The sequence below is a fragment of the Centrocercus urophasianus genome, unplaced genomic scaffold (assembly GCF_019232065.1).
Source record: "Centrocercus urophasianus isolate 14NV4802_14NV808 unplaced genomic scaffold, USGS_Curo_1.0 seq_50, whole genome shotgun sequence".
NCBI lineage: Eukaryota > Metazoa > Chordata > Aves > Galliformes > Phasianidae > Centrocercus > Centrocercus urophasianus.
The window spans coordinates 1,395,758-1,405,426 of record NW_024885089.1 but is presented as its reverse complement, the minus strand read 5'-3'; the positions used below and the strand labels follow the sequence as shown (position 1 = coordinate 1,405,426).

At 44.4% G+C, this 9,669-nt stretch overlaps 1 protein-coding gene across 1 annotated transcript; it reads left to right on the top strand.

The window, feature by feature from the left end:
- Positions 1–1,693: 1,693 nt before the first annotated feature.
- POLB (DNA polymerase beta) lies at positions 1,694–9,648 on the top strand. The gene is made up of 14 exons (XM_042835260.1): positions 1,694–1,832; positions 1,921–1,978; positions 2,100–2,166; positions 2,961–3,035; positions 3,530–3,588; positions 4,732–4,781; positions 5,219–5,270; positions 5,955–6,009; positions 6,097–6,169; positions 6,401–6,471; positions 7,154–7,240; positions 7,738–7,802; positions 8,287–8,426; positions 9,031–9,648. Exons 1-14 carry the CDS (start codon positions 1,772–1,774, stop codon positions 9,123–9,125), a joined length of 1,008 nt encoding a protein of 335 aa, XP_042691194.1. The 5' UTR covers positions 1,694–1,771; the 3' UTR covers positions 9,126–9,648.
- The last annotated feature ends 21 nt before the right edge of the window (positions 9,649–9,669 follow it).

Here is a 9,669-nt window from a genome sequence, read left to right as displayed (position 1 = left end):
TGCCTAACTCACCAGAGCTCTGACATTGCCATGAAATGCTCCAGGAGCCCAGAGCTACTGGTAGCCTTATTTGTTGGCCATGGCCATGTCTCCTGCTACAGAACTTGGGCCGGTTTCTGCAGAGGCTCCTGTTTGTGCTGAGCCCACCCTGCTTCACTTAGCGCCAGCATTTCGGCCTTGGAGTGTCCTGGCCCAGGGGCAGCTTCCTCTTTGTGACTTGGATGCTGCCAGTGCGCTGCTTGTGCCCACTGGTGGTGCAGGCGTGCGCCAGGTCTCAGCCAGCTCAGTGCCGTCCCTGTGGTGGTTGTCCGGCACAGAGCAGCGTATGCAGCTGGGTGAAAACCAGTGTGAACTGAAGTGAACCCATGCAGAATTTTACAAACTCCATGCAGACTTCAAGGAACCCCAGCAAAGACTAAATCCTGTGCAGTCTTCAGCAATCTCAAGTGGAACTTAAGCAATGCAGGGCAAAGACTGGTGAAACTGGAAAGAAGAGTAAGCAAAAATCACAATAACTGCAAAGAATATACAAAGCAAGTGATGTGCAATGCAATTGCTCACTACCCACTGATGAATGCCCAGCTGATTCCTGAGCAGCAGCAGACAGCTGGCCATCTCCCCCCAGTAGGTTGTGATGACACCAAGTATGAGACATCCCTTTGGTCAGCATCGTCCCACTTCTGTCCTCTCATTGACAAGGCTGGGGAGGAGCCCAGCTTCTATAGCTGCTCAGGGTGGATGGTGATGCAGGAACAATTCGGCCGCTCTACATGAGCATTTGCTGCCCCTGTCACCAATTCTGCAGGACCTCTTATGACTGTGAAGAGGAAAGGGACCTGGGGGTGCTGATTGATGCGGAACACGAGCCAGCAGTGTGCCCAGGTGGCCAAGGGGGCCAACGGCATCCTGGCCTGCATTAGAAATAGTGCGGCCAGCAGGAGCAGGAAGGCGATCATCCCTCTGTACTCAGCACTGGTGAGGCTGCACCTCCAGTGCTCTGTTCAGTTTTGGGCCCCTCACTGCAAGAAAGGCATTGAGGCCCTGGAATGTGTCCAGAGAAAGGCAGGGAAACTGGTGAGGGATCTGCAGCACAAGTCTTATGAGGAGCGGCTGAGGGAGCTGGGGTTGTTCAGTGTGGAGAAGAGGAGGCTCAGGGGAGACCTCACTGCACTCCACAGCTTCCTGAAGGGAGGCTGTGATGAAGAGGAGTTTGGCCTCTTTTCCCAAGCTACAACCAGGACCTGAGGAAACGGCCGCAAGTTGTAGCAGAGGAGGTTTAGGTTGGACATAAGGAAGAACTTTTTCTCTCAGGCACTGCAATGGCTGCCCAGGGATGTGGTGGAGTCGCCGTCCCTGGCAGCGTTCAAGAGGTGTCTGGATGAGGAGCTGCGAGATGTGGTTTAGTGCTTGTCGTAGCAATGGTGAGGGGAGGGCGGTTGCACAGGATGATCTTGCAGGTTCCAACCTTGTGATTCTATGGTTCTATGATTCTATGTTTCTATGGTTCTATGCTTCTGTGGTTCCATGGTTCCGTTGTTCTGTGGTTCTGTGGTTCTACGGTTCCATAGTTCTATGACTCTTCGCAGTCAGCCGCGTCTCCTCGGCGCACGCAGAACGCAGAGCCCCGCCCCGCCCCGCTGGAGACGCAGCGCAGCGGCAGAGCGATTCGCGCGTTCCTCATTGCGCGCCGCAGCCTGTCGCGGTCTGATGACGTCACCGCCAGACGTGCTGCCGGGTGATTTTCCGGTGTCGGTCGCTTCTGCCGCCCGCAATGAGCAAGCGGAAGGCGCCGCAGGAGAGCCTCAATCAGGGCATCACGGACTTCCTCATGGGTACGGGGAGCTCGAGCGGGGAGGGGGGGATGGTGTAGGGTGATGTTCTGGGATCCGGCTCGACTGCTCCGACTGTTTCTCCCCGTAGAGCTAGCGAATTACGAGCGCAACGTGAACCGAGCCATCCACAAGTACAACGCCTACAGGTATCGCCTCCTTCCTCAGGGCTGTCTTTTTTTTTTTCCCGCTTCCTTCTATCGGGGGCCCGGCCTCGCCGCAGGGCTGAGCGCTGCTCGGTTCTGGGTGCTGACCGACATCGTTTTGCAGGAAAGCGGCCTCTGTCATCTCCCGGTACCCCAGCAGAATACGGAATGGAGCCGAAGCTAAGAAGCTGGTAGGTCCCGGGGCGAGTTTGGGCTTCTCAGGGTGGAGGAGCTGTGTTGGGATGGTACCGAGGTTTCCGGGAGGAGGGACACAGAGTGCAAATGACTCTGTATCATCAGCTTCTGCTGGCAGCCGGCTTAAGGAGGGAGGAGTGTAGCATATGAGCTGCAGGGATTTCATAGGTGGAACTGGGGACTCCAGCTGGGTCTCCTCGGTAAAAGGCTTCTGCTGTGACAGGTTTCCCCTTCACACAGAATCACAGAATGGCCAGGGTTAGAAGGGACCTCAAGGATCATGAAGCTCCAACCCCCTGCCACACACAGGGTCGCCAACCTCCACATTTAATACCAGCCCAGGGCCCCATCCAACCTGGCCTTGAACACCTCCAGGGATGGGCGGGGCATCGCAGCCTCTCTGGGCAGCTGTTCCAGCACCTCACTGCTCTCATAGCAAAGAACTTCCCCCTGACATCCAACCTCAGTCTCCCCTCCCTCAGCTTTAAACCGTTTCCCCTTGTCCTGCTGTTATCTGTTCTTTCCAAGAGTTGTAAATTGAATTGGAGTTGTAGGAATCAAAACCTGGTTTAAAGTAACTGTTTTCAGGGGACTTGTAATACAGCACTTGAAGTACTGTGTTTGTGCTACTGGTGCTGTACCCTTCAATGCTCTTGATCTTTTTTAGACCAATGTTTTAAATGGTTTCTGTGACTTCACAGTTCTTTTTGTTGAGCTTTATTTTTCTTAAATATAATGACTGTAAGTGACCTTGAAATTGACTTGTATTTCATCCTTCCTCAATGTTTAGGATGGAGTAGGTGCTAAAATAGCTGAGAAGATAGATGAGTTTTTATCTACTGGAAAGCTTCGCAAATTGGAAAAGGTGTGTTTCTTTCCCTTGTGCTTTATTTCTCAGTAGTTGTTTTACTTTGTACTTGGTGAAGCAGTCTGCTTTGTGCTGTTTCTGTTGCTCTCTGTGGAGAGACTGATGTCGAGCAGAAGAATGGTGGGCTCTGTGCAAAGTAAAAAGTGGGGAACAAGAAGCTTAGCCAAAGCCTCGGAACTGTTTACTTATGAAAATATTTAGATTGTCTAATAGTTCATGAATGTCTTCCGTGGGAAGTGGAGTTCTGACTGTGAAAGGCTGTGGAATTGAGTTTGAACCACGCTGTTTACTTTAGTATGGATAGTTAAGATAATTAATGTGCAGGAATGGTACATATGGCACTGTTCTAATGCACAGTTACTGTTAGCACTGGTTTGTTCTGATTTACAGTAGCTCTCCGAAGCAGAATCTGACCAAGTTGTTCTATAAGCTTTCTTCATGTACTGAAATGGAGTAAAGAAGAGTTTGTTCACATTATTATGTTTTTGCAGATTCGACAAGATGATACAAGTGCTTCCATCAACTTCCTGACACGAGTTACTGGCATTGGGTAAAGCTTAGTTATTATTTGTTAGTGTGTGTGGGGGGAGGTTGTTGTTGTTGGAGTTGTGGAGCTGCCAGTTACAGATTTTGCAGTGGAGGAGTGGAAGTAGAAAGCTCCTGTGTGCAAGCTGAGAGGGGAAGGAGAGAGGTGATCAAAAACTGCATCAAAAGATTGAGAAAAGTAGAATCAAGAAAGCAGAGTAGGAGCCTATGAGATTATGGTGCAAAATCTGAGTAAGGAGAATAGTATTTGTGCCATGTTTGCAAAAGGAGATCCAGAGCCCTGCCAACTCCTCGAAAACAGGGCTTTTCAAGGGTGATATGAGGAGGTCTTAAGCCTCTACTTGCTCCTGTTCTGTGCATGGGGAAATTCTGGCAGCAAAGATCTCAGTCTACAGACAGGCAATGAACTTAGCATGTGCACAGGAGCAGAAGTGCATATCTGGAGTGAGAAGGGCTGTGATACTGCTTGCCCAGAACAGGATTGGCTACATACAGAATGTCTGTGCTTAAAAACAAAACAGAGTGGAATGCTGTGGGGAAGAGGAGGGAAAAGCAGTATTGAAACCCCTTGAGATTGAAGGCAGGGAATGCAGAGGTTCTTAAGTAATTCTGAAGAAAGATTTGCTGCATGTTTGTGGGTGTTTATGTTGTGCTTGTGATAAACCCTTCAGCCAAGTTGCTTTTCTGTACTGTAGGTTACAAGCTAGAGGCTCGTGTGGATTTTTGTTTGTTTTGTTGTAAGTTCTATTCTAAAGGCACCTGCATTGTTGCCTTAAGCTGGCTCAGAGGCTGCTTGTAGTTAATGTAGCTCTTGTGCCTTCAGTTACACATCAGTATTGGCTAAAGCTGCATTGGCTGTTTGGTGAGATTTTTTTTGGTGAGATTTTTTTTGTTTCCTTTTTAAAATCATAAAATCAGTGTATAGTTCCATCAGTACTAAAAAATGTGTGGGCCAAGCTTTGGGTAGTTCTTTCTGTTGCTTGAAAATACAAATTGAAAATGTGCATGACAAAAGGATGGGAAGCATTATAAGCAACTTCAATCCTGACCTGATGAATCTAGGCAGCAGGAGTGAATTCTGGTGTCCTTTGCAGCCTTGTAAGATTCCGTCTGTTCCTAACTGAGTGTTGCTTTGCTCTTTTTGCAGTCCTGCTGCTGCTAGGAAGTTTGTTGAGGAAGGAATCAAGACTTTAGAAGGTGAGTACGAGTGTAGCTTTGGGTCCTTGGTTTATTCTCCAGTAATGTTTCTTTTGTCACGTTGCTTGTTTCACAGTGATGCTGTAACAGCAGATAAGCCTTCAGTTTGAGGAAACTGTATTGACAAAATAACAAGAAGCTAGTCTAAATGTGGTGCACAGGCTAGAGGCACTATATACATACATGCAGTAGGGTGTTTATAGATTAAATAACATCATTTTTGTGTTTAAAATTAATAGTCCATTGAAGTCTGTATCAGGAAGGTGTGCTAGGCATTCCTACTCATACTGTCAGCTGCTGAGCAACCTGTTTAAAATCTCTTTGTTGTGTTTGAAGTTGCTATTTGCTTGTTAGATAGTCTTCATTTGTATCTTCTTTTTGTTGAAAACTCACTGTAAGAATTTTGCTCTTAAGTAACTTTCTTTTTAATCTTTTAGATCTAAGAAAAAATGAGCACAAGCTGACCCATCACCAGCGAATTGGGTTGAAGTAAGATTTTTTTTGGCTGCTTGTGCTTGGCTTTCCTAATAACTGCTTAAGACACCAGAATGTAATGTAAGATTATGGAGGCCAAGTAAGGTCCTGTCCTCTCTGCATGCTCTATGTGCAGGGACAGCTTTGGTGTACCTGAATCAGTGGCAGAGATGCAGGGTTTGTGGCCTCTAGTGAGTGAGAAGTGTTATGCAGCTCTTTATTTACTCATTCATTTTCCCCTCTACTCAACCTGAGCTCCATGCTTGCTATGCATCTCTACATGTGTGAGTATTCACAGGAAAATACTGCTAAGGAAGGGAGTGTAAGATTACCCACCTGACCCATGGGTGTTTCCTACATGTTTTTAGCTTGTGTATCGTCCTTGGCTCTGCTTCTGCACTGTGCTCAGATGTTACTGCAGTGCTGAACTGCAGGAATAGTTTTCAGCTCTCTGCAGGCTTCCTTTTGACCCTAGTTCCACTTTAACCCACCTGAAGTGGGATTGGAGGAAAGTCTTACATCTAGGAGAGTTGTCTGAAGATGCAGGGATTGGGCTGCTTCTCTGGGCTGAGAATGGGGAACTTCTGGTGATGTGATATAAAAATTCTATTGTTTCTTCTGATACCACTTTTAACTGACTAAAATTTCAAGGTGCTACCCATAGCCCTCTTTCAGATGCTTTTACTCTTCTGTACACAGATATTTTGAAGATTTTGAGAAAAGAATCCCGAGGGAAGAAATGCTGCAAATGCAGGTCAGAAAGTCTTTGTCAAAGACTTGAGGCATTGAAGGCCAGTGAATAACAGGCATCTTGAAACATTCATCTTTCCTCTTTTCATAGGAAATTGTGCTGAAAGAGGTAAAGAACGTGGACCCAAATTATATTGCTACAGTCTGTGGCAGTTTTAGGCGAGGTTGGTGCGCTGTGATCTTGCTGGATTTTATTTTGGGCAAAGAAGCAAACACAATAATGCATGTTTTTCTAGAGAGCAAGTTTATGCTACGAATGCTGTTTCTGGAAACCCCGCTGACTATTATTTATAAGAAATGTGTGTTTTTCAGAAGAGGTCAGAAGCATTTTCATCAGTGTTCGTGTACTTCTCATCTTATGTAGGAGGGATTTTCTTTGCTTCTTACTCGCCTAGGTGCAGAGTCGAGTGGTGACATGGATGTTCTCTTAACCCATCCGACTTTCACATCTGAATCATCCAAACAGGTGTGCTTCTCTGCTACTGTGTTTAGTACTGAGCAGTATTTCCAGAAGGCTGTTTTACATTTGGATCACACGTAGTGTCAGACTTGCATTTCAGTTTCCTGCATCTTTTTGTAGCTGTTTGATCACCATTTTTATTTGGAGGAGGTAAAATGTGGATCTGAGAAGCAATTTCACTCTGTGTTCTCAGCACAGCCTCTTTGCTCTCACCCTTCCCTCAGTCGTCTTCCTTCATTCCTCCTAAATTCATATGCTGAACAAAGTAGAATTGCAACAACTATGTGAATAAAGCAGGGATTAAAGCATCTGCTGATGTAGCCTCTTTCTTTTGGGGGTGAAGCAGATGCCCTGCTGCCCTTGCAGTCTTTTGTGGCAGTCCTAATGATAATCCATTTTTTCGTGTTGCTTCTGTAGATTAATTGCTTCGAGGTTGAGAGCTCAAACCAAGAGGCAAGTTTTGCCACTCTAAATGAAAACAACCTGACAGGGTTTCACTTGGAAACTTTTCTCGTGTTTCAACATTGTAATTTTATTAGCTTTTTCTCAGTGTTGCTCTGATCCTTTTTCTCTTGGTCAGATTTCATGTTGGTAACATATGTAATTGTGTGATGTCCTGCAGCTAGACTGCTAAGATATTCTTGCTGCAAGTGAAATAATTTCTTCTTCTTGTTGTTACTATTCCTAGTCAAAGCTTCTGCATCAAGTTGTAGAACAACTGGAAAAAGTCCACTTTGTCACTGATGTGCTGTCTAAAGGTGACACCAAATTCATGGTAAGACCTTTCAGAGGAAGGGGGGATGTGGTAGGGATTGCCTCTCATGACAAAAGCTAGGATACGTACAAAAATGTTGTTTAGACTGCTGCTGTTGTGGGATTTTTTCATATTTTTTTTCTCTTCAAAGCTCTTTGCAGTTGTGGCTTAGTGAATCTCTTGTTAAAATGGAAAATAATTCCTGTTGTCCTTCCTGCTATGTAACTTAAGAAGTAATGATGTGCTGTGTTGAATTCCAGTCCTCTTAGCAGCAGCAGTTCCCAGTACTAGTGCTGTCCAGCTGTTCTAATAAAATATTTGATCAGTTCGGTAAGAATTTAATTTTACTCTCCAAGATAATTGATGATCAAACAAGAGCTGTGTGCATTTGGAACTGTGTGTTTTAAAAGTTTCTTTGGCACTGGGGTAGTCAAGAACAGTCAAGCCCTATAATGTAAGTCTATCTCAGACCTGTTTCATTTAATTTTTAATTTCTTGCTTCCTTTGCTTTCTCCCAGGGTGTCTGCCAGCTGCCAGATAAAGATGATGGAACATCGTATCCACACAGGAGAATTGATATTCGGTATTCTTTCCAATAAATACAGAGTTTAGCCATCTGCTGTATTATAGACATTTGTTTCAAGTTCTGCACCCAAATCTCTATTTCCATGTTTAGAAGAAGGCATTTACTAGGTTTCCAGTTGCTTTGTATGGAAACCACTGTGTAAGTGCCCATGTTTAGAACAGGTTATTAGCAAGAATATTGTATTTGAAATCATGGCTTTGTCTCCAGTTTCAGAATTGTGACCTACTTTATGGTGCTGTTTTGCCATGAGTTCTTGGCAGTGATCAAAGCATCGTAACAATAAGTTATGAGTCAGGTTGGATGTGTTGTACCTTTCTTTGATAGGAATTGGGCACCTGGAAGAATCAAATGTGCAGAATTCCAGAGTGTGTGTGCTTGAACACTGTTCTAGATTTGCTCCCTTTTTAAGTGGCTGAATTCCAAATGGCTTGTAGCTTCAGATTTGTCCTAAATATATATTTCTCTTCTGTTTTTATTCTAGGCTTATCCCTAAGGATCAGTATTACTGTGGTGTGCTGTATTTCACAGGCAGTGATATCTTCAATAAGAACATGAGGGCCCACGCTCTGGAAATGGGCTTCACAATCAATGAGTATACAATCCGTCCCTTGGGTGTCACTGGTCAGTCTGGGCTCTTAAACAGTATTCTTTCCAGTTCTGTGTTTTGTGTGATCCTCTCCTTTAATCATTTTCTCAATTGGAAATCTTGGCAAATACTGTAATTAACAAAATTATTCACTCTGTCTTTCCTGGGACCAGAGGGAAGCAAGCTACTAATGTATAGACAGCACTGTGGAACAAAATAAGCACATCAGGGCACCTGATCTACTTGGTCTTAACTGAACTACAGTTTGGATTTGCTGTGCAATGCACAACATGTATTTTCTTATTCTTTTCATGTGATTTATGTCTTCCAATTGTTTCCCATTGGGGGGCTGACTGCAAATGGTGTGTATATTTTTTTAACTGTATGAGCATTGTAGCTCCACAGTTAATTGTTTTATTTCTCCTTACACTGAGAACGAACACCTAAATATTCTGTGAAAAGCTCTGTGGGTGGTGTTTGTGCTGGTGGCTTTTTTCCTGTGTGTTTTTTGGGTGCTTATCATTTCACTTGCAAATACGTTTTGCTTACAGTGGATTTTCTTGATCTTGCAATGCATTTGACAGTCCAGGATCATATGGAATTTCCACCTTTCAAATAGCATCTGTAATATGCTTGCAGGAGTCGCTGGGGAGGCCCTACCAGTAGAATGTGAGAAGGACATCTTTGACTACATCCAGTGGAAATACCGAGAGCCAAAGGATCGGAGTGAATAACCGTCTGCATTTGTGACTTAGAAAGGCGTTTTCATAGCTTTCTGTGAACATTTGTGTGGAAAACATGCATGTTCTTTAGACTTTACTGCAAAAAATGTGCATTGCTGGTATTTAAAAGGAGGATATATGTAGTCAAGTTTTAAATCCTTTCTGTACTTTAGAGAAAGTGGATGAGAACCCAGTGTGAAACAGCACTCCCTGAAGAGGTGCTTGTAGTCTGCCTTCTGATGTGCTCGTCCTGGTAGCCTAGAATACTTTCTGCTGGTTTAAGCTATAACTCCCTCCCCCCTTAAATATGATATTTTACTGTTTTTTGTCTCTAATGTTTCCATATTTTAAAATGTAATTTGTTTTCTTTCTAGTCTTTCTCTTCTTTCTGTTCCTTTGTTCAGTCCTAACATCATCGTGCCGCTCTCTATCCGTCCAGTTCCTTTCTTTGCACTGTAGAGATGTTTGTGGAGGGTTTGGAGTGGATGAAATAAATAATTAACCTTAAAGGAGAAATAAACGTTTATTTCATTCCTTTGCTGCTGTTCTTAAATGT

Excerpts from the sequence above, each read along its gene's own strand:
- POLB (XM_042835260.1), top strand. The coding sequence starts at position 1,772 with ATGAGCAAGCGGAAGGCGCCGCAGGAGAGCCTCAATCAGGGCATCACG. Across the intron at positions 5,271-5,954 it reads CACCAGCGAATTGGGTTGAA|ATATTTTGAAGATTTTGAGA; the intron begins GTAAGATTTTTT and ends TTCTGTACACAG. Across the intron at positions 6,170-6,400 it reads CTGTGGCAGTTTTAGGCGAG|GTGCAGAGTCGAGTGGTGAC; the intron begins GTTGGTGCGCTG and ends TTACTCGCCTAG.